At 46.4% G+C, this 25248-nt stretch overlaps 1 protein-coding gene across 5 annotated transcripts in view; it reads left to right on the forward strand.

Moving 5' to 3' along the window:
* Positions 1–5732: 5732 nt before the first annotated feature.
* The window catches only part of L3MBTL2 (L3MBTL histone methyl-lysine binding protein 2), a 280914-nt gene continuing 261398 nt past the window's right edge, over positions 5733–25248 (forward strand). For 2 of the 5 annotated variants that reach the window (XM_069737090.1, XM_069737091.1), the window contains exon 1: positions 5876–6098. In XM_069737090.1, the coding sequence (XP_069593191.1) occupies positions 5899–6098 (200 nt within the window). In that variant the 5' untranslated portion in view covers positions 5876–5898. The other 3 variants (XM_069737089.1, XM_069737087.1, XM_069737086.1) reach the window with 3 other exon arrangements.

Below are 25248 nucleotides of genomic sequence, written 5' to 3' on the forward strand. Positions count from 1 at the left end.
AAAGGTTGTTGTATTAATTTATTCTACTCTCAATCCACTCACTGAAGACCCTCGATCTGTAAATAAAAAAAAATTAATAAACCAAGAATATACATACCTTCCGAGGATCTGTAAGGTCCAACGATGTAAATCCATCTGAAGGGGTTAAAATATTTTGCAGGCAGGAGTTCTGTTAATGCAGCGCTACTCCTGCCTGCAAAACCCCAGCGAATGAAGGTAAAGTAGGTCAATGACCTATATTTAGCTTCATTTGCGGTGAGGCGCCCCCTGCTGGCTGTTCCTAGATCGTGGGAACTTTCCTAGAAAGCTCCCAGGCTCGAGATCATAAGAGGCGCCCTCTGCTGATTGTCCTCATATGAACTGGAGCCAGGGAGCTTTCTAGGAAAGTTCCCACGATCTAGGAACAGCCAGCAGAGGGCGCCTCACCGCAAATGAAGCTAAATATAGGTCATTGACCTACTTTACCTTCATTCGCTGGGGTTTTGCAGGCAGGAGTAGCCCTGCATTAACAGAACTCCTGCCTGCAAAATATTTAAACCCCTTCAGATGGATTTACATCGTTGGACCTTACAGATCCTCGGAAGGCATGTATATTCTTGGTTTTTTTTTTGATTTACAGATCGAGGGTCTTCAGTGAGTGGATTGAGAGTAGAATAAATTAATACAACAACCTTTGTGTTTTTTTCATTAAATTAATTTTTAATAATGTGTGTGTTTTTTTTTAACCCTTTACTAGTATTGGATTAATAATGGATAGGTGTCATAATTGACGCCTCTCCATTATTAATTTGGCTTAATGTCACCTTACAATAGCAAGGTGGCATTAACCCTTCATTACCCCATATCCCACCGCTACACGGGAATGGGAAGAGAGTGGCCAAGTGCCAGAATAGGCGCATCTTCCAGATGTGCCTTTTCTGGGGTGGCTGGGGGCAGATGTTTTTAGCCAGGGGGGGGCCAATAACCATGGACCCTCTCCAGGCTATTAATATCTGCCCTCAGTCACTGGCTTTACCACTCTGGCGGAGAAAATTGTGCGGGAGCCCACGCCAATTTTTTCCGCCATTTAACCCCTTAATTTACTAGCTAGAACGGCCAAATTTTGCATAGACACACTACTGACATTAGTAGTGTGGAATATGCAAAAAAATGGTGATATGAGATGGTTTACTGTATGTAAACCAGGTCTCATATCATGTCGGGTTTAGGAAGGAGAAAGCAAAAGTCGGTAATTGAATTACCGGCTTTCTGCTATATCGCGCTGGATGAAATATTAATATATATACATATATGTGTCTCAATGACATATATATATATATATATATATATATATACCTATTCTATGTGTACACATTTATTCTACCTATTCTACTGTAAGCTGTCAGTGTGATTTTACTGTACACCGCACTGAATTACCGGCTTTTCTCTCTAACAGCGCTGCGTATTCCTCGCAAGTCACACTGCTGGTCCATGTGTAATCCGTATTTTTGGGGCTTCCATAGACTTTCATTGACGTTTTATTTGCGCAATACGGTGACAAACGCAGCATGCTGCGATTTTCTACGGCCGTAGAAAGCCGTATAATACTGATCAGTTTAATACGGCAGATAGGAGCAGGGGCATAGAGAATAATTGTGCCGTATTTTTTGCGAGTTTTACGGACGTAGTTTCTGCGCTCTTACGTCCGTAAAACTCGCAAGTGTGACGCCGGCCTTATACGGCTTTCTACGGCCGTAGAAAATCGTAGCATGCTGCGTTTGTCACCGTATTGCGCAAATAAAACATCAATGAAAGTCTATGGAAGCCCCAAAAATACGGATTACACACGGACCAGCAGTGTGACTTGCGAGGAATACTCAGCGCTGTTAGAGAGAAAAGCCGGCAATTCAGTGCGGTGTACAGTAAAATCACACTGACAGCTTACAGTAGAATAGGTAGAATAAATGTGTACACATAGAATAGGTATATATATATATATATATATATATATGTCATTGAGACACATATATGTATATATTAATATTTCATCCAGCGCGATATAGCAGAAAGCCGGTAATTCAATTACCGACTTTTGCTTTCTCCTTCCTAAACCCGACATGATATGAGACCTGGTTTACATACAGTAAACAATCTCATATCACCATTTTTTTTTGCATATTCCACACTACTAATGTTAGTAGTGTGTATATGCAAAATTTGGCCGTTCTAGCTAGTAAATTAAGGGGTTAAATGGCGGAAAAAATTGGCGTGGGCTCCTGTTATGACCTGGTGATTAGGAGCACCCGGAATGACCTGATAGTTAAACCTCATACAGGACGAGCTCTGGGATGTGGGAGCTCTGCTGACCGCAAGCCCTAATCCTATCACACACACTAGAAATAGCCGTGGAGCGCTCCTGACCAGACCTAGGCGCCTCGTCACAGCCTAAGAACTATCTAGCCCTAGAGATAGAAAATAAAGCCTACCTTGCCTCAGCGAAATTCCCCAAAGGCAAAGGAAGCCCCCCACATATATTGACTGTGAGTAAAGATGAAAGTCACAAACGCAGAAATGAAACAGGTTTCAGCAAAGGGAGGCCAGACTTACTAAATAGACAGAGGATAGGAAAGGTAACTTTGCGATCAGCACAAAAACCTACAAAAGACCACGCAGAGTGTGCAAAAAAGACCTCCGCACCGACTCACGGTGCGGAGGGGCCACTCTGCATCCCAGAGCTTCCAGCTAGCAAGACAAAATCATGAAAACCAGCTGGACAAGAAAACAATGAACAAATAATGACTATCAGGAACTTAGCTTCTGCAGGAGAAGGCAGGTCACCAGAGAGATCCAGGAGCGAACTGAACGAATGCAAAAACATTGACAGCTGGCATGGAGTAACGATCTGAGAGGAGTTAAATAGAGCAGTCAACCAAAGGACAAACCACGTTACCTGTGTAGGGAACCTCAGAAGCAGCAGCTTCACTCACAGCCACCAGAGGGAACCCATAGACAGAACTCGCCGAAGTACCATTCACGACCACAGGAGGGAGTTCGACAACAGAATTCACAACAGGCTCCCGCACAATTTTCTCCGCCAGAGTAGTAAATCCAGTGACTGAGGGCAGATATTAATAGCATGGAGAGGGTCCATGGTTATTGCCCCCCCCCTGGCTAAAAACATCTGCCCCCAGCCACCCCAGAAAAGGCACATCTGGAAGATGCGCCTATTCTGGCACTTGGCCACTCTCTTCCCATTCCTGTGTAGCGGTGGGATATGGGGTAATGAAGGGTTAATGCCACCTTGCTATTGTAAGGTGACATTAAGCCAAATTAATAATGGAGAGGCGTCAATTCTGACACCTATCCATTATTAATCCAATACTAGTAAAGGGTTAAAAAAAACACACACACACATTATTAAAAATTAATTTAATGAAAAAAACACAAAGTTTGTTGTATTAATTTATTCTACTCTCAATCCACTCACTGAAGACCCTCGATCCGTAAATCAAAAAAAAATAATAAACCAAGAATATACATACCTTCCGAGGATCTGTAAGGTCCAACGATGTAAATCCATCTGAAGGGGTTAAAATATTTTGCAGGCAGGAGTTCTGTTAATGCAGCGCTACTCCTGCTTGCAAAACCCCAGCGAATGAAGGTAAAGTAGGTCATTGACCTATATTTACCTGCATTTGCGGTGAGGCGCCCTCTGCTGGCTGTTCCTAGATCGTGGGAACTTTCCTAGAAAGCTCCCTGGCTCGAGTTCATATGAGGACAACCAGCAGAGGGCGCCTCTTATGATCTCGAGCCTGGGAGATTTCTAGGAAAGTTCCCACGATCTAGGAACAGCCAGCAGGGGGCGCCTCACCGCAAATTAAGCTAAATATAGGTCATTGACCTACTTTACCTTCATTCGCTGGGGTTTTGCAGGCAGGAGTAGCGCTGCATTAGCAGAACTCCTGCCTGCAAAATATTTTAACCCCTTCAGATGGATTTACATCGTTGGACCTTACAGATCCTCGGAAGGTATGTATATTCTTGGTTTATTTTATTTTTTTGATTTACAGATCGAGGGTCTTCAGTGAGTGGATTGAGAGTAGAATAAATTAATACAACCTTTGTGTTTTTTTCATTAAATTAATTTTTAATAATGTGTGTGTGTGTGTTTTTTTAACCCTTTACTAGTATTGGATTAATAATGGATAGGTGTCATAATTGACGCCTCTCCATTATTAATTTGGCTTAATGTCACCTTACAATAGCAAGGTGGCATTAACCCTTCATTACCCCATATCCCACCACTACACGGGAATGGGAAGAGAGTGGCCAAGTGCCAGAATAGGCGCATCTTCCAGATGTGCCTTTTCTGGGGTGGCTGGGGGCAGGTGTTTTTAGCCAGGGGGGGGCAATAACCATGGACCCTCTCCAGGCTATTAATATGTGCCCCCAGTCACTGGCTTTACTACTCTGGCGGAGAAAATTGTGCGGGAGCCCACGCAATTTTTTCCGCCATTTAACCCCTTAATTTACTAGCTAGAACGGCCAAATTTTGCATATACACACTACTAACATTAGTAGTGTGGAATATGCAAAAAAAAAATGGGGATATGAGATGGTTTACTATATGTAAACCAGGTCTCATATCATGTCGGGTTTAGGAAGGAGAAAGCAAAAGTCGGTAATTGAATTACCGGCTTTCTGCTATATCGCGCTGGATGAAATATTAATGTGTCTACTGACATATATATATATATATATATACTAGACTGTGGCCCGATTCTAACGCATCGGGTATTCTAGAATATGCATGTCCCTGTAATATATGGACAATGATGATTCCAGAATTCGCGGCAGACTGTGTCCGTCGCTGATTGATCGAGGCAACCTTTATGACATCATCGTCGCCATGGCAACAATTATGACATCATCGTCGCTGTGTCCGTTGCTGATTGGTCGAGAGACGCAGGATGTCTACGTCCTTTATGACATCATCGTCGCTGTGCCCGTTGCTGATTGGTCGAGGCCTGGCGGCCTCGACCAATCAGACGCGGGATGTCTAAGTCCTTTATGACATCATCATCGCTGTGCTCGTCGCTGATTGGTCGAGGCCTGGTGGCCTCGACCAATCAGAGACGCGGGATTTCTACGTCGATGCTGTGCCGGTCTCTGATTGGTTGAGGCCGCCATCAGAGAGCCGGGATTTCCAGGACAGACAGACAGACGGAAAAACCCTTAGACAATTATATATATAGATATATATATAGACAGTATATATGTTTTTTTTTTTTTTTTAACACATGGATCCCTTGTATATCCGTATGTCGGTTTTGCAAGCGTGCGATAAAAACACACAGTACGGATGCCATACGGATTACATACGGAGGATGCCATGCGCAAAAAACGCTGAAACACCCTGCCTATGGAGGAGCTACGGACCACTATTTTCGGGACTTTTCAGCATATTACGGCCGTAATATACGGACAGTATTTTCATACGCTGTGTGTGACGCCGGCCATAAAGTGACAGAGGTCAGAATTGTTAAATTGACCCCAGTACTTAAGGTCAAAATTGGCTGTCACTAAGGGGTTACATGTCCTGGGCACGTTCACACTGGCAGCACGCTCCACAGAAGCTGTTAGGTGGTCTTAGCCGGCCCTCAGTCAGACCCCTCCCGAGCATGTGACTGATCCCATAGCAATGACGTCATAGAACAGTATTCCTTCCAGCATCCTCCCTGTGGGTAGAGGGCAGTACGATGCAGAGCTCTCTGGGGTAGGAGGCGGTCTGTGCACGATGTGAAGCTCTATGGTAGGAGGCCGTTAGTACAACATGCAGACCTCTATGGTACGTAGGAGGTCTTTGCACAATGTGACTCTCTATGGTAAGGACGCGGTCTGTGCAAGATACAGAACTTTATGGTAGGAGGCTTGTCGGTGTGCGGCTGTGAGGAGACTGAGCGTAGTCAGCTGTGGTCGTCGGTCACTGATACACACACCGGACAGAATCACAATTCCACTTCTGTTTCCTTTAACCTTTGGAGCGCAGTTTCCCTGCACTGTGCAGCGAGACATGATACTTCTTCCATTGGTGACCCGAGTGACGTAATATTAGAAAGGTCAGTAGTATCACGTGTCCTACACTAGAGGTAGTGTCCATATCACGTGACCCTGCAGGCTTGTAGCTTGTTAGAGATCAGCACCGAGCACATTGCCTGGTAACCGCCAGACATGGCGCTGGCTTCAGCGTCCCCTCTCCCTGATGAACACTAACTAGTCATCGCTTGGATAAAAGGGGCACATGTGAGTGTAGGTTACATCTCTGGAAGAAACAATGCGAGTACAGATTTGCCTTAATTATATAGCAGTCTAAAAGTAATCCACAAAACAATAAAGTGTTCCAGTCTCGGAGCCCGTGACACCACTGTAGCGTCACTCAGTTAACACTGTGCTCAATGATGATCAGGGGCGTCCATAGGGCAAGGAGAAAAGAGACCCCAGGCGGCAGGAACCCCTGAACTCTGTGGCATACGATGTGGTGGAGCGGGGCATCACTGCCATGTCAGCTGTATAGTGGATGCAGTGTGGTACTTCACATCTGCATAGTGCTGCATGTGGCCACTATACAGCTGATGGAGCTGTGCTCTTCCACAGCCAGCCTCCAGAAACAGCTGATTGGCAGGGGTGGAGGTGTCACACGTGGACTGGTAACAGTGGGCAGACACATGTTATAACTTTAAGCTATGGTTTCTTCTTGAATTATTGCGTATGTGCCAGTCTATGTACTGGCACTCGTAGACGTATACTATATACATACTACATGATCTGTGGACTGTCACTTGTGGACATATACTATGTGCATACTACACGATCTGTGGACTGTCACTTGTGGACACATACTATGTGCATACTACATGATCTGTGGACTGTCACTTGTGGACACATACTATGTGCATACTACACGATCTGTGGATGTATACTATGTGCATACTACATGATCTGTGGACTGTCACTTGTGGACATATACTATGTGCATACTACATGATCTGTGGACTGTCACTTGTGGATGTATACTATGTGCATACTACATGATCTGTGGACTGTCACTTGTGGATGTATACTATGTGCATACTACATGATCTGTGGACTGTCACTTGTGGATGTATACTATGTGCATACTACATGATCTGTGGACTGTCACTTGTGGACACATACTATGTGCATACTACATGATCTGTGGACTGTCACTTGTGGACACATACTATGTGCATACTACACGATCTGTGGATGTATACTATGTGCATACTACATGATCTGTGGACTGTCACTTGTGGACACATACTATGTGCATACTACATGATCTGTGGATGCATACTATGTGCATACTACATGATCTGTGGACTGTCACTTGTGGACACATACTATGTGCATACTACATGATCTGTGGACTGTCACTTGTGGACACATACTATGTGCATACTACATGATCTGTGGACTGTCACTTGTGGACACATACTATGTGCATACTACATGATCTGTGGACTGTCACTTGTGGACACATACTATGTGCATACTACATGATCTGTGGACTGTCACTTGTGGATGTATACTATGTGCATACTACATGATCTGTGGACTGTCACTTGTGGACACATACTATGTGCATACTACACGATCTGTGGATGTATACTATGTGCATACTACATGATCTGTGGACTGTCACTTGTGGACACATACTATGTGCATACTACATGATCTGTGGACTGTCACTTGTGGATGTATACTATGTGCATACTACATGATCTGTGGACTGTCACTTGTGGACACATACTATGTGCATACTACATGATCTGTGGACTGTCACTTGTGGACACATACTATGTGCATACTACACGATCTGTGGATGTATACTATGTGCATACTACATGATCTGTGGACTGTCACTTGTGGACACATACTATGTGCATACTACATGATCTGTGGATGCATACTATGTGCATACTACATGATCTGTGGACTGTCACTTGTGGACACATACTATGTGCATACTACATGATCTGTGGACTGTCACTTGTGGACACATACTATGTGCATACTACATGATCTGTGGACTGTCACTTGTGGACACATACTATGTGCATACTACATGATCTGTGGACTGTCACTTGTGGACACATACTATGTGCATACTACATGATCTGTGGACTGTCACTTGTGGACACATACTATGTGCATACTACATGATCTGTGGACTGTCACTTGTGGACACATACTATGTGCGTACTACATGATCTGTGGACTGTCACTTGTGGACACATACTATGTGCATACTACATGATCTGTGGACTGTCACTTGTGGATGTATACTATGTGCATACTACCTGATCTGTGGACTGTCACTTGTGGACACATACTATGTGCATACTACATGATCTGTGGACTGTCACTTGTGGACACATACTATGTGCATACTACATGATCTGTGGACTGTCACTTGTGGACACATACTATGTGCATACTACATGATCTGTGGATGCATACTATGTGCATACTACATGATCTGTGGACTGTCACTTGTGGACACATACTATGTGCATACTACATGATCTGTGGACTGTCACTTGTGGACACATACTATGTGCATACTACACGATCTGTGGATGCATACTATGTGCATACTACATGATCTGTGGACTGTCACTTGTGGACACATACTATGTGCATACTACATGATCTGTGGATGCATACTATGTGCATACTACATGATCTGTGGACTGTCGCTTGTGGACACATACTATGTGCATACTACACGATCTGTGGATGTATACTATGTGCATACTACATGATCTGTGGACTGGCACTTGTGGATGTATACTATATACATGCTACATGATATGTGGACTGGCACTCGTGGATGTATTCTATGTACACACTACATGTGGACTGGCACTTGTGGATGTATACTATGTACACACTACATGATCTGTGGACTGTCACTTGTGGACACATACTATGTGCATACTACACAATCTGTGGATGTATACTATGTGCATACTACATGATCTGTGGACTGGCACTTGTGGATGTATACTATATACATGCTACATGATCTGTGGACTGGCACTAGTGGATGTATACTATATACATGCTACATGATCTGTGGACTGGCACTCGTGGATGTATTCTATGTACACACTACATGTGGACTGGCACTTGTGGATGTATACTATGTACACACTACATGATCTGTGCACTGGCACTTGTGGATGTATACTGTATACAGTGGGAGAAATAAGTATTCGATCCTTTGCTGATTTTGTAAGTTTGCCCACTGAAAAATACCTGAACAGTCTATAATTTTAAGGGTAGGTTAATTTTAACATTGAGAGAGAGAATATTAAAAATACAATCCAGAAAATCACGTTGTGTAAATTGTATAAATCTATTTCCATTTTGCAGTGAGAAATAAGTACACTGCTCAAAAAAATAAAGGGAACACTAACATACCACATCCTAGATATCTCTGAATGAAATATTCCAGTTGCAAATTTTTATTCATTGCATAGTGTAATGTGTTCAGAACAATAAAACATAACAATTTTCAGTGTAAATCAAAATGAATATCCCTTGGAGGTCTGGATTTAGAATGATACTCAAAATCAAAGTGGAAAATCAAATTACAGGGTGATCCAACTTCAGTGGAAATGCCTCATGACAAGGAAAAGATGCTCAGTATTGTGTGTGCCTGTATGACCGCCATACTGTAAAACGCCTGGGCATGCTCCTGATGAGGCGGCGGATGGTCTCCTGAGGGATCTCCTCCCAGACCTGGACTAAAGCATCTGCCAACTCCTGGACACTCTGTGGTGCAACGTGACATTAGTGGATGTGCGAGACATGATGTCCCAGATGTGCTCAATCGGATTCAGGTCTAGGGAACGGGAGGGCCAGTCCATAGCTTCAATGCCTTCATCTTGCAGAAACTGCTGACACACTCCAGCCACATGAGGTCTGGCATTGTCCTGCATTAGGAGGAACCCAGGGCCAACTGCACCAGCAAATGGTCTCACAAGGGGCCTGAGAATCTCATCTCGGTACCTAATGGCAGTCAGCCTTCCTCTTGGGAGCACATGGAGGGCTGTGCAGCTTTCTAAAGAAATGCCACCCCACACCATTACTGACCCACTGTCAAATCGGTCATGCTGAAGGATGTTGCAGACAGCAGATCGCTCTGCATGGCATCTCCAGACTCTATCACATGTGCTCAGTGTGAACTTGCTTTCATCTGTGAAGAGCACAGGGCACCAGTGGCCAGTTTGCCAATCCTGGTGTTCTGTGGCAAATGCCAAGCATCCTACACGGTGTTGGGCTGTGAGCACAACCCCCATCTGTGGACGTCGGGCACTCAGACCATCCTCATGGAGTTGGTTTCTAACCGTTTGTGCAGACACATGCACATTTGTGGCCTGCTGGAGGTCACTTTGCAGGGCTCTGGCAGTACTTTTCCTGTTCCTGCTTGCACAAAGGCGGAGGTAGCGATCCTGCTGCTGGGTTGTTGCCCTCCTACGGCCCCCACCACGTTTTTGGTAGTGCCTCCAGCCTCTGGACACTACGCTGACAGACAGAGCAACCCTTCTTGCCACAGCTCGCATTGATGTGCCAACCTGGATGAGATGCACTACCTGAGCCATTTCTGTAGGTTGAAGAGTCCGTCTCATGCTACCACGAGTGTGAAAACACAACCAACATTCAAAACTGACCAAAACATCAGCCAGAAAGCATTGGTACTGAGATGTGGTCCGCACCTGCAGAACCACTCCTTTATTGATGGTGTCTTGATAATTACCAATAATTTCCATCTGTTGTCTATTCCATTTGCACAGCAGAATGTGAAATTGATTGTCAATCAGTGTTGCTTCCTAAGTGGACAGTTTGATTTCACAGAAGTTTATTTACTTGGAGTTATATTCTGTTGTTTAAGTGTTCCCTTTATTTTTTTGAGCAGTGTATTTGATCCCCTACCAACCATTGAGTTCTGGCTCCTACAGACCAGTTAGACACTCCTGATCAACTCGTTACCCGCATTAAAGGGAACCTGTCACCCCCCTCAGGCGTTTGTAGCTAAAAGTGCCACCTTGTGCAGCACAAATGCTGCATTCTGACAAGGTGGCTCTTTTAGTTATGCTCCCTGCACACGCTGAAATAAACGTTTATAAAATGCGCCCCTCATACCCTGAAATCGCCCGGAGGCAGGTCTTTCCTTCCTGTGAGACGTCTCCCAGCCCCCACTCCGGGCCTGTGCGCGCCGGGCGCCTCCTCTTGCTTCATTATCGTTCCCGGCGTCTGCGCATTAAGTTTTTTTTTCGGGCATGCGCAGTTGCGCTGCCCTTCGTACTTACAACGCAGGCGCCGGGGACGTTAAGCAAGAGGAGGTGGCGCCCGGCGCGCACAGGCCCGGAGTGATGGCTTGGAGGCGTGTGGCTTAGGAAGGAAAGACCTGCCTCCCGGGCGATTTCAGGGTATGAGGGGTGCATTTTATAAACGTTTATTTCAGCGTGTGCAGGGAGCATAACTAAAAGAGCCACCTTGTCAGAATGCAGCATTTGTGCTGCACAAGGTGGCTCTTTTAGTTACAAACGCCTGAGTGTCTCGCAATTTTCAAATTTTGAATTTTTATTGTTAAACGAGAGAGTTATGTCACATAAAATAGTTAATAAATAACATTACCCACATGTCTACTTTACATCAGCACAATTTTGGAAACAAAATTTTTTTTGCTAGGAAGTTATAAGGGTTAAAATTTGACCAGCGATTTCTGATTTTTTACAACATTATTTACAAAACCATTGTTTTTAAGGACCACCTCACATTTGAAGTCAGTTTGAGGGGTCTATATGGCTGAAAATACCCAAAAGTGACACCATTCTAAAAACTGCACCCCTCAAGGTACTCAAAACCACATTCAAGAAGTTTATTAACTCTTCAGGTGCTTCACAGCAGCAGAAGCAACATGAAAGGAAAAAATCAACACTTAAATTTTTAGTCACAAAAATGATTTTTAGCAACCATTTTTTAAAAACGTTTTCCCAAGGGTAAAAGGAGAAATTGGACTCCGAAAGCTATCGTACAATTTGTCCTGAGTTTGCCGATACTCCATATGTGGGGGGGAACCACTGTTTGGGCGCATGACAGGGCTCGGAAGGGAAGGAGCGCCATTTGACTTTTTGAAAGAAAATATGGCTCCAATCTTTAGCGGACACAATGTTGCGTTTGGAGAGCCCCTGTGTGCCTAAAGATTGAAGCTCCCCCACAAGTGACCCCATTTTGGAAACTAGACCCCCCAAGGAGCTTATCTAGATGCATAGTGAGCACTTTGAACCCCCAGGTGCTTCACAAATTGATCCGTAAAAATGAAAAAGTACTTTTTTTGCCACAAAAAATTATTTTAGACTCAATTTTTTTATTTTCTCAAGGGCAACAGGGCAATTTCTCCTGAGTACACCGATACCTCACATGTGGGGGTAAACCACTGTTTGGGCACACTGCAAGGCTTGGAAGAGAAGGAGCTCCATTTGACTTTGGAGCTAACTTTTCATTCAAATTGTTAGCAGACACCATGTCGCATTTGGAGACCCTGTGTGCCTAAACTTTAGAGCTGTCCCACAAGTGACCCCATTTTGGAAGCTAGACCTCCCAAGGAACTTATCTAGATGTGTGGTGAGCACTTTGAACCCCTAAGTGCTTCACAGAATTTTAGAACGCAGAGCCGTGAAAATAATAAATACGTTTTCTTTCCTCAAAAATTATTTTTTCAAAGCAATTTTTTATTCTCACAAGAGTAACAGGAGAAATTGGACCCCAAAAGTTACCACAAAATTTTTTAACCCCCATTTTTTATTTTCTCAAGTGTAACAGGAGAAATTAGACCCCCATAGTTGTTGTGCAATTTTTCCTGAGTACGCTTATGCCCCACATGTTTGGGTAAACCACTGTTTGGGCGCACGTCGGGGCTCAGAAAGGAGGGAGCACCATGTCATGATATGTACTTTTGCCCTGTCCTGTATTTGAATAATATGCCATTTGATGTATGTAACTGTTCTCTGGTTTCTATTAGCTGTAATTTATGTATTTTCTTGTGCTGGGAGTTCACCTGTAACAATATGTCTCCTTCCCCCAATACTTGCAGCACTAAAGGTACCGTCACACTAAGCGACGCTGCAGCGATCCGGATCGCTGCAGCGTCGCTGTTTGGTCGCTGGAGAGCTGTCACACAGACAGCTCTCCAGCGACCAACTATGCCGGTAATCAGGGTAAACATCGGGTTACTAAGCACAGGGCCGCGCTTAGTAACCCGATGTTTACCCTAGTTACCAGCGTAAAAGTAAAAAACAAACAAACACTACATACTTACCTTCCGCTGTCTGTCCTTCGGTGCTCTGCTTCTCTGCCCTGTGTAAGCACAGCGGCCGGAAAGCACAGCGGTGACGTCACCGCTCTGCATTCCGGCCGCTGTGCTTACACAGGGCAGAGAAGCAGAGCGCTGAGGGACAGACAGCGGAAGGTAAGTATGTAGTGTTTTTTTTTTTTTTTAACTTTTACGCTGGTAACCAGGGTAAACATCGGGTTACTAAGCGTGGCCCTGCGCTTAGTAACCCGATGTTTACCCTGGTTACCAGCGAAGACATCGCTGAATCGGCGTCACACACGCCGATTCAGCGATGTCAGCAGGAAGTCCAGCGACGAAATAAAGTGCTGGACTTTCTGCAGCGACCAACGACATCACAGCAGGATTCTGATCGCTGCTGTGTGTCAAACTGAACGATATCGCTAGCCAGGACGCTGCAATGTCACGGATCGCTAGCGATATCGTTTAAGGCCCCTTCACACTAAGCGACGCTGCAGCGATACCGACAACGATTCGGATCGCTGCAGCATCGCTGTTTGGTCGCTGGAGAGCTGTCACACAGACCGCTCTCCAGCGACCAACGATGCCGGTAACCAGGGTAAACATCGGGTAACTAAGCGCAGGGCCGCGCTTAGTAACCCGATGTTTACCCTGGATACCATGCTAAAAGTAAAAAAAAACAAACACTAGATACTTACCTACCGCTGTCTGTCCTCCAGCGCTGTGCTCTGCTTCTCTGCTCTCCTCCTGTACTGTCTGTGAGCCGGAAAGCAGAGCGGTGACGTCACCGCTCTGCTTTCCGGCTCACAGCCAGTGCAGGAGGAGAGCAGAGCACAGCGCTGGAGGACAGACAGCGGTAGGTAAGTATCTAGTGTTTGTTTTTTTTTACTTTTAGCATGGTAACCAGGGTAAACATCGGGTTACTAAGCGCGGCCCTGCGCTTAGTTACCCGATGTTTACCCTGGTTACCAGTGAAGACATCGCTGGATCGGTGTCACACACGCCGATCCAGCGATGTCTCCAGGGAGTCCAGCGACGAAATAAAGTTCTGGACTTTGTTCAGCGACCAACGATCTCCCAGCAGGGGCCTGATCGTTGGTCGCTGTCACACAGAACGATTTCATTAACGATATCGTTGCTACGTCACAAATAGCAACGATATCGTTAACAATATCGTTATGTGTGAAGGTACCTTTAGTGTGATGGTACCTTTAGCTATAATGTAATTAAGCTTTGTCAACATCACTAGTGGAGGAATAGCCATTCTTCCTCACAGCAGGTGGCTAGTCAAATGTACATTCTACATAGACTACTTGAAGCCCACCAGTCTAGAATCTTCTAGTGGACTCAACCATTGAATAGAAGGTGTGACCCCTACCCCCCTTCATGGGCGGATCCCAGGAGCTCAGACAATCCATTCTTATTTTGAGATCAGATGTGAGTTGATCCTTGAAGGAGAAGGAGTGGGGATTCTTAGCTGAGGCAAGACCCCACGCCCATCTGGGACTGTGGAAGCGAACGGGGCGAGACTTGAGCTGAGGACATATCTCGTCGTTCGTGGGATTGTTTTGGGATCCCTTGGACTCGTGTGGACTATTGCTTTGTTAGCTGGCACAAGGATTATCGGGAGGTGCCCCCGAACCTGTTCCGTTGGACTAATTGTGGACTCTGTAGATCAGTGGTTCTCAACCTTTCTAATGCCGTGACCCCGCAATACAGTTCCTCATGTTGCGGTGACCCCCAACCCAAAAAATAATTTTGGTGGCTACTTTAAAACTGTAATTTTATTAGTTATGATTCGGAATGTAAATATCTGATATGCATTATGTATAGAGGTAATACAGAGATCACTGGTGACATTATACACAGGACCTCTATATAGTATACAGTGTATAGTGTCAGTGTATAGGTAACACTGACTCACCAGTGACGTCTCTAGGTGAAGTCCTTCATCTTTCATCCAGCACAGACCGCCATCATTCCTTCCAGCCAGGACTCGTTTCTGCAGGAAATAACACAGTTATCTAGAGCTCCGCTTGCAGAACACATTACTTAATTTTTCACAACTTCTACATTACACCACATGAAGATAAAAAGGCGATATAGTGTCACTCTGCACAGTAACAGGACCGCCCCCCCATTTAAAACAGTATACTCAAAAAATAAAATAAATACATCACTGCAGTAATAATATCCCTTAATTATCCCCTATTATGCCTATGGTAACACTATTCCCCACCCTGGCCCCGTTTATCTCATTCCTGGCTCCAGCCATATGTTCTCGCATCCTGCCCTCATGAGTATCCATTCTACTCCATATGATCTCCCCATCCTGCCCCACCAGCCTCCATCGTATCCGTCCTGCCCCATGATCCAATCCTGCCCCGTGTCTCCAATCATGCCCCGTATCTACATTCTGCCCATGCCTCAAGTCCTGCCCCCAGTGTGTCCAGCATATTACCCCCATGTTGTCCAGCAATCTGCCCCAGTGTCCAGCATTGCCCCAGTGTGTCCAGCATATTACCCAGCAATCTGCCCCAGTGTCCAGCATTGCCCCAGTGTGTCCAGAAGTCTGCCCCAGGGTCTCCAGCATTGCCTCAATGTGTCCAGAAATCTGCCAAAGGGTCTCCAGTATTGCCCCAGTGTGTCCAGCAATCTGCCCCATAGTCTCCTGTATTGCCCCAGTGTGTCCAGCAATCTGCCCCATGGTCTCCAGTATTGCCCCAGTGTGTCCAGCATTCTGCCCCATGGTCTCCAGTATTGCCCCAGTGTGTCCAGCATTCTGCCCCATGGTCTCCAGTATTGCCCCAGTGTGTCCAGCAATCTGCCCCATAGTCTCCTGTATTGCCCCAGTGTGTCCAGCATTCTGCCCCATGGTCTCCAGTATTGCCCCAGTGTGTCCAGCAATCTGCCCCATGGTCTCCTGTATTGCCCCAGTGTGTCCAGCATTCTGCCACATGGTCTCCTGTATTGCCCCAGTGTGTCCAGCAATCTGCCCCATGGTCTCCAGTATTGCCCCAGTGTGTCCAGCATTCTGCCCCATGGTCTCCAGTATTGCCCCAGTATGTCCAGCAATCTGCCCCATGGTCTCCTGTATTGCCCCAGTGTGTCCAGCATTCTGCCACATGGTCTCCTGTATTGCCCCAGTGTGTCCAGCATTCTGCCCCATGGTCTCCAGTATTGCCCCAGTGTGTCCAGCAATCTGCCCCATAGTAGTCTCCTGTATTGCCCCAGTGTGTCCAGCAATCTGCCCCATGGTCTCCTGTATTGCCCCGGTGTGTCCAGCATTCTGCCCCATGGTCTCCAGTATTGCCCCAGTGTGTCCAGAAATCTGCCCCATAGTCTCCTGTATTGCCCCAGTGTGTCCAGCAATCTGCCCCATGGTCTCCTGTATTGCCCCAGTGTGTCCAGCATTCTGCCACATGGTCTCCTGTATTGCCCCAGTGTGTCCAGCAATCTGCCCCATGGTCTCCAGTATTGCCCCAGTGTGTCAAGCATTGCCCCCAGACAGTCAGACATAAAGAAAAAAAAAAAAAAGTAAAATCCTCACCTCTCCCGTTCCTAGCGCAGGTCCGGTGCAGCCAGTCAGCGTCTCTCCGGCTCTGCGACGCTCAGGACAGAGAGGCAGAGCGGCGCGCACAGTAGTGACGTCATCGCGCCCTCTGCTCTAAGACGTCGCAGAGTCAGAGGACGCTGCAGCTGCCGGCGCCGCAGGAACCAATAGAGGTGAGTATTAGAGTGGGGGCGGGGCCCGGGGGTGGGGGGAGCTGGCCCTGGTCGTGGCGGCGGACGGCGCCGCCCGAAGATTTAAAGGGGCGTCTTTTTTTTTTTCTTCTTCTTCTCCCCCCTTCCTACGCCACTGGTGGCGACCCCTGTGTTTTGGTCGTTCGACCCCCAGGTTGAGAACCGCTGCTGTAGATCTACCTGCATGTGTTGTTCCAGCGTTCTTGATAATAAATCTGTGGAATCATCCCTTGGCCTGTTGCCCCTTCTTGCTCTGCCGTACACCCCGTCACACACCATTTGACTTTTTGAACGAAAAAATTGGCTGGAATCAATGGTGGCGCCATGTTGCGTTTGGAGACCCCTGATGTGCCTAAACTGTGGAAACCCCTCAATTCTAACTCCAACACTAACCCCAACACACCCCTAACCCCAACACACCCCTAACCACAATCCTAACCCCAACACACCCCTAACCTTAATCACACCCCTAACCTTAATCCTAACCCTAACCACAACCCTAACACCAACACACCCCTAATCCCAACCCTAACCATATCCCTAACCACAATCCTAACCCTAACCCCAACACACCCCTAACCCTAATCTTAACCCTATTTTTAACCCTAATTTCAACCCTAACCCTAAGGCTATGTGCCCACGTTGTGGATTCGTGTGAGGATTTTTCCGCACCGTTTTTGAAAAATCCGCAGGTAAAAGGCACTGCGTTTTACTTGTGGATTTACAGCGGATTTCCAGTGTTTTTTGTGCAGATTTCACCTGCGGATTCCTATTGAGGAACAGGTGTAAAACGCTGCGGAATCCGCACAAAGAATTGACATGCTGCGGAAAATACAACGCAGCGTTTCTGCATGGTATTTTCCGCACCATGGGCACAGTGGATTTGGTTTTCCATAGGTTTACATGGTACTATAAACGTGATGGAAAACTGCTACGAATCCGCAGCCAAATCCGCACCGTGTGCGCATAGCCTAATTCTAACCCTAGCCCTAGCCTTAGCCCTAACCCTAGTGGAAAAATAAAAGTAAATATATTTTCTTTTTCTCTAGTAGCCTTCCACGACAGCCACCAGGAGGTTGTCTCCACACCCTAATGGGGGACAGGAAGCACAAGAGGTTAAAAACCCCTCCCACCTCCCATTAACCAATGTCTTTCCTGTCCCCCATGGGGCATGGAGAGGTTACTGGTGCGCTGCAGTGGCGGCTCTAGCAGTGTACTAACTGTTTTCTATTTTTTTTTGCCGGGCACTAATGGTCGGGCCCCCCGGGGCTTCCTCCTGCGCTGTGCCTCCCGTCTCCTCCGGATTCTGGGACCGTGTTCCCGGTCCTCCTGCGTCCTCTTGCGGGGACAAAGCTGGCCGGTAAGCCCACCCGGAGGCCTCCCTGAGCTCTCCGGCGTCTCCCCCTCCAGCGCACGCTGTTCGGCGACCCGGAAGTCAGGTGACTCTCCACTTGGGTCGGCGCTCCTGTACAGGAGCGACACAGTCCAGCGCTATGGATCACCAAACGGCGTGCGGGGCACGCTGCATCCTCGCACGCCTGCCTGGGACTGCGGAGGGGGAGGGGCGGCTAATTGCCACGCGCTGGTGCAGGCTTATTTTCTATATAAGCTGCGAAGACATCTCAGGTAAGCCTGCTGTAAGCATGGATTCGTCTTGCCCTGCAGCTGCAGAGCCCAGCGCTCCTCAAGCCCTAGTAAGTGTGGCAGAGGGGGTCCCATTTAAAGGTGTATATATATATATATATATATATATATATATATATATATATATATATATATATATATATATATATATATATATATATATATCTCTTTTCAGGGACTCAAGTCTGGCCCTAAAAACATTACCAAACGCAAATGTGCTACCTGTAATGTGAAAATGCCACTAGATTGAGAGAAAAAGTTGTGCCAACCTTGTACAGATAAAATCGTCCGAGCGGAACACCCTTCATTGATGAAATTCGCTCCCTGGTTAGGCAGGAGGTTCAAACCTCTTTGGCCACACTCGCCCCACCTCCACTGCCACCACCATCCTCATCTGGTCCATCACTCCCCAAAAAGAGGAAAATCCAGGAGTATTCTGAGTCAGAGTCTGAGGGGTCTTATACGTCTTCCTCTGTCAAATGGGAAGATGTTACCCCATAAATCTGCGGAAATTAGGAAATATCTTTTTTCCTCTGAATATATTGAGGAATTGGTGTCTGCAGTGAGGAACACCATGGGGCTAAAAGAGGAATCAGTTCCTCAGTCTATACAAGACGAACTGTTCGGTATACATACTGAAAAACAACCTGGGTTTCCCGTCCATAAAAGCATAATAGATATGATTAATAATGAATGGGAATTGCCCGAGAAACGGCTAACAACGCCTCCAGATTTTAAACATCGTTTTCCTCTTGATGAGGACTCAATAAAATGGAGCATCCCAAAAATTGATGTCTAGGTGGCTAGAGTGGCTAAAAAAACGGCTCTGCCGTTTGAAGATTCCTCCCAGTTAAAAGATCTCTTGGATAGGAAGATTGAGAGCCTTCTCAAAAAATCCTGGGAAACTTCTACCTCAGCCCTAAGATTCAATATTGCATCCACTTGCGTGGCCCGCGCTCTCTTCCGCTGGATAGAAGAGCTAGAAAACCACATCTCTCAGGGTACCCCGAGAGAGGAGGTACTGGACTCTTTGCCTATCTTTCACAGAGCAACAGGGTTCCTTGCAGACGCCTCACTGGAATCTATCTGGGTGGCCGCCAGATCCTTGGTCCAGACAAATTCAGCCAGAAGAGCTCTCTGGTTAAAAATGTGGAGCGGAGACGTTACTTCAAAAATAAAACTATGTTCCATTCCCTTTAAGGGTGACTACGTGTTTGGGCCCTCTTTAGATGACATCTTAGAGAAAGCCACAGACAGAAAGAAAACCCTTCCTGAACAGAGACCTCCCAGGAAGCGTTTTTTTCGAGCCTCTCAGTCCCAGCCCTCCCAGGGTAAAGGGAAAGGAAAAACCAGGAGGTGGAGTTATGCTAAGGAGAAGCCTAAAAACATCCTTATTCCCCAACAAACACAACAAGAAAAGCAATTACTCCGATCCGGTGGGGGGAGGCTTTCGAACTTCGTTCACAGTTGGCAGAATATCTCCAACAGCCCCTGGGTGGTGAGTGTCATCCAACAGGGTCTACTGATAGAGTTCGATGCGCCTCCTCCCAGGATCTTAAGAGTCACCTCCCCGTCATCTCGGGAGACTCAAAAGTTGATGATGGCTGGAATACAGGACTTGCTAGACTCAAGAGCTATTTCCATGGTCCCGGTGAACGAGCAAGGGGAAGGACACTATTCCCGTATCTTCATGATAAAAAAACCTTCCGGGCAATCTCGGATTATAATAAATCTAAAAGCTCTCAACAAATACATAACCTACCGCAAGTTCAAGATGGAGTCAGTAAAAACAGCCATCCCTCTAATAGCTCCTCATTCATATATGGCAACAATAGACCTCAAGGATGCCTATTTCCATATTCCAATGCATCCTCGTCACAGGAAATACCTAAGATTTGCGGTCCAATTCAACCAAAAAATCTTACATTTCCAATACAATGTTCTCCCCTTTGGGATCTCCTCGGCCCCAAGGGTGTTTTCCAGTGTCATGGCGGAAGCAGTAGCCCATATCAGGAGCCAAGACATCGCTATAGTACCTTACTTGGATGACCTGTTAATAATTGGTCCTTCCGCCGAAGTTCTCAATCAGAGAATTTCCAAAACTCTGAACATCTTGCAGCTTTTGGGTTGGATTCCAAATCTAAAAAAGTCTCAGCTATCACCATCAAAGGTGAGGAAATTCCTCGGAGTCCTCTTGGATTCAGAAGGTCAAAAATCCTTCCTACCAGAGGAACACCGGATAAATCTAATTTCCAAGGTCTCACACTTCAGAAAACAACGTTCTCCGACTCTACGGGCTGCGATGTCTCTTCTGGGGTCGATGACGGCCTGTATACAATCAGTCCAGTGGGCTCAGAGCCACTCAAGAGTACTGCAGGCACACATCTTGGGGAACTGGAACGGGAATCCAAATTCCCTAAACAGAAGAGTTTACACTCCAGGGAAGGTAAAGGCCTCGTTAACCTGGTGGGCGATCCAATCAAACCTGCTGAAAGGAGTAGACTGGGTGCAAGATCCGCTGATTACGGTGACCACAGACGCCAGTCAAAAAGGTTGGGGAGCAGTGGTCTCGCAAATCCCATTCCAGGGTCACTGGAATCAGAGAGAAAGCTCCAGTTCCTCCAACTCCAGAGAATTGTTGGCAGTGGAGAGGGCCCTTCTGGCAGCCAGCAGTCTCATTATAGGTCAACATGTCAGAATTTACTCGGACAATATGACGACTGTTGCGTATCTAAAACACCAGGGAAGTCCGAAGTTCAACCAATTAAGAGCAATATCAAACAGAATATTTTGCTGGGCAGAGAAACATCTCTCACTTTCAGCGATACACCTCAGGGGGTCAGTGAACATTCATGCAGATCGCCTAAGTCGTCACGACTTGCATCCAGGAGAATGGAGCCTGAAGGCGGACGTTTTCAGAATGTTGACAGACAGATGGGGTCTTCCCGATATAGACCTTCTTGCGTCCAGCCAGAATGCACAGGTCGAGAACTACTTCTCCCTAAACCCCAAGGACAGGTCTCAGGGAGTAGACTCCTTCGCTCATACTTGGAGGTTCCATCTAGCATACGTGTTCCCTCCAATACCGTTACTTGCGAAGACCCTCCGGAAGATCCGGGACGATCAGGCCCAGACTATCTTAGTAGCTCCAGCATGGCCGAAGAGGAGCTGGTACCACCTCATCAAAGAACTGAAGGTGGACGGTCCAGTCTTTCTTCAAGCATCAGAAGATCTTCTCTGCCAGGGCCCCTTTTATCATCCGGAACCACAAAAGTTGAAACTGGCAGCCTGGCTATTGAAGCCCAGGTACTAAGAGCTAGGGGCCTTTCAGAGTCAGTAATCTCTACTCTACAGAAATCTAGAAAACCTATTACCAATGCCATATATGGCAAAATCTGGAATAGATTCTCCTCGTGGTGTCATCCTCATAAACCTGACCCTTTTCATCCTAATATTTCACAAATATTAGATTTTTTACAAAAAGGATTAGAGTTGGGGCTGAAGCCAAGTACCTTGAAAGTTCAAGTGTCAGCCTTGAGCTCCGTCTTCGATCAAGACCTTGCGGGTCATCGTTGGATAAAGAGGTTTATGGTCGCAGCATCAAGACATTGTCCAAGAAAACAAATTTTCGTGCCATCATGGGACTTAAACATAGTTCTAAAGGGTCTTACGGCTCCTCCATTTGAGCCATTATCATCTTGTTCCTCGCAACTTCTGTCCTGCAAGACGGCCTTCTTGGTTGCAATTTCTACTGCAAGACGAGTGGGGGAAATACAAGCCCTTTCAGTGAGAGAGCCTTATCTTACCATAGGGGATGACTCCATCGTGTTCCGTCCAGATCCATGTTTTCTACCGAAGGTAGTGTCAGAATTTCATCGATCACAGGATATAGTCCTCCCATCGTTCTGTCACAATCCTTCAAATCCGGAAGAACACAGATTTCATACCTTGGATGTACGACGTATAGTGTTATACTACTTAGAACATACTAAATCGTTCAGAATTGACAAAAATCTCTTCGTTCATCTTTCTGGCAGAAACAAAGGCAAGAAGGTAGCGAAGAGTACCATTGCCAACTGGATAAAGAAGGCCATTACTGAAGCATACCTAACTCAGAATATTGCTATTCCTGCGGGCCTAAAAGCTCATTCCACCAGATCTACTTCCGTCTCTTGGGCTGAAAGGGCTGGTGCTTCAACAGAGCAGATTTGCAGGGCAGCAACATGGTCTTCCTTGCACACTTTTACCAACCATTATAGATTGGACTTCTGGTCCAATCGGGATCTTGCCTTTAGCCGAAAGGTTCTTCAGGCTGTGGTCCCTCCCTAAATACAGAATTGGTTGGCATTCCTCCTGGTGGCTGTCGTGGAAGGCTACTAGAGAAAATAGAATTATTCTTACAGTTAATTCGGTTTCTAGGAGCCAACGGTAAGAATAATTCTATTATTTTGTTATTGTCCCTACCTATGGGGGTTATAAGGGGGGTTCATTTACTATTTTTTTTTTATTTTGATCACTGTGATAGGTTTTATCTCAGTGATCAAAATGTACATGCGCCCGCCATTTTGGAAGATGGCGGTGCCCATGGACAAGACGGACAAGACGGACAGACGGACATCGGGAGGCTCGGTAAGTATGAGGAGGTGGGATCTGAGCACGGGGGGGGGGGGTGGATCGGAGCACAGGGGGAGCGGACAGGAGGACGGAGGGGAGCGGAGCAGTGTACAGGACGGAGGACCGGGGAGGAGATCGGTGGCGGGGGCAAATCGGGGTTTCCAGCCATGGCCGATGATATTGCAGCATTGGCCATGGCTGGATTGTAATATTTCACCACTTTTTATAGGTGAAATATTACAAATTTTATAGGTGAAATATTACAAATTTCTCTGATTGCCTGTTGAAAGTGAAACAGCCAATCAGAGCGATCGTAGCCACAGGGGGGGCGAAGCCACCCCCCCCGCGGGCTGAAGTACCACTCCCCCTGTCCCTGTAGGTCGGGTGAAATTGGAGTTAACCCTTTCACCCAACCTGCAGGGATGTGATCATTCTGTGACACAGCATATGCGTCACAGGTCGGATTGGCACCGACTTTCATGACGCATACGCTGTGTCAAAGGTCGGCAAGGGGTTAAAGGGAACCTGTCACCCCCCTCAGGCGTTTGTAACTAAACGAGTTATGCTCCCTGCACACGCTGAAATAAACGTTTATAAAATGTGCCCCTCATACCTTGAAATCGCCCGGGAGGCAGGTCTTTCCTTCCTAAGCCACACGCCTCCAAGCCGTCACTCCGGAGCTGTGCACACCGGGCGCCACCTCCTCTTGCTTCATTATCGTCCCCGGCGCCTGCGTTGTAAGTACGAAGGGCAGCGCAACTGCGCATGCCCGAAAAAAAACCCAACTGGATTTCCAATGTTTTTTTTGTGCGGATTTCACCTGCAGATTCCTATTGAGGAACAGGTGTAATCGCTGCGGAATCCACACAAAGAATTGACATGCTGCGGAAAATACAACGCAGCGTTTCCGCGCGGTATTTTTCGCACCATGGCCACAACGGATTTGGTTTTCCATAGGTTTACATGGTACTGTAAACGTGATGGAAAATGCTACAAATCCGCAGCGGCCAATCCGCTGCGGATCCGCAGCCAAATCCGCACCGTGTGCTCATAGCCTTATTGCAACGCTAACCCTAATTGCAACCCTATCCCTAATTGCAACCCTAACCCTAGTTCTAACCTAAGTGGAAAAATAAAAGTAAATATATTTTCATTATTTTATTATTGTCCCTACCTATGGGGGTGATAAAGGGGGGGGGGGGGGGGAATTATTTGCTATTTTTTTTTTTTTGATCACTGTGATAGGTTCAAAATGTACCTGTTATGAATGTGCCAGCCGGCAGATTCGGAGGGCGCACTGCGCATACGCCTGCAATTTTGAAAGATGGCGGCGCCCATGGAGAAGACAGACTGACACTGGGAGGGACACCGGAGCTCGATAAGTATGGAGGGGTAGGGTCGGAGCACGGGGGGAGCGGACAGGACAGTAAAGGGGAGCGGAGGACACTAAAGGACAGGACGGAGGGGAGGAGATCGGTGGCAGATCGTGGTCTCCAACCATGGCCGATGATATTCTAACAAAAGGAGATACATAGGAGTTTTATGGTAGAAAAATTTATGACAAATCTTTATTAATACAATCACACATATATTGACAAACTATTTTTTTTAAAAAGAATATACAGGTATATGATGGAAAAGGACACCAATAAGCAACATACAGCACCATATGAATATGAACGTCCAATGTGTCCAAACATATCCCCTCAAGACCTCTAGGGGGAGGACAGCACAAGTTCTATCCCAATGGTTAATGCGTGATAATGTCCACAGTTCATAATAGCTCCGTCTCACATGCCACCATGTAGGTACAAAGTTATAACATAGGTATTAGACAGAAAGAATAAGGGTTAACCTTACCG

Source organism: Ranitomeya imitator, chromosome 8, assembly GCF_032444005.1.
Source record: "Ranitomeya imitator isolate aRanImi1 chromosome 8, aRanImi1.pri, whole genome shotgun sequence".
NCBI classification, from domain to species: domain Eukaryota; kingdom Metazoa; phylum Chordata; class Amphibia; order Anura; family Dendrobatidae; genus Ranitomeya; species Ranitomeya imitator.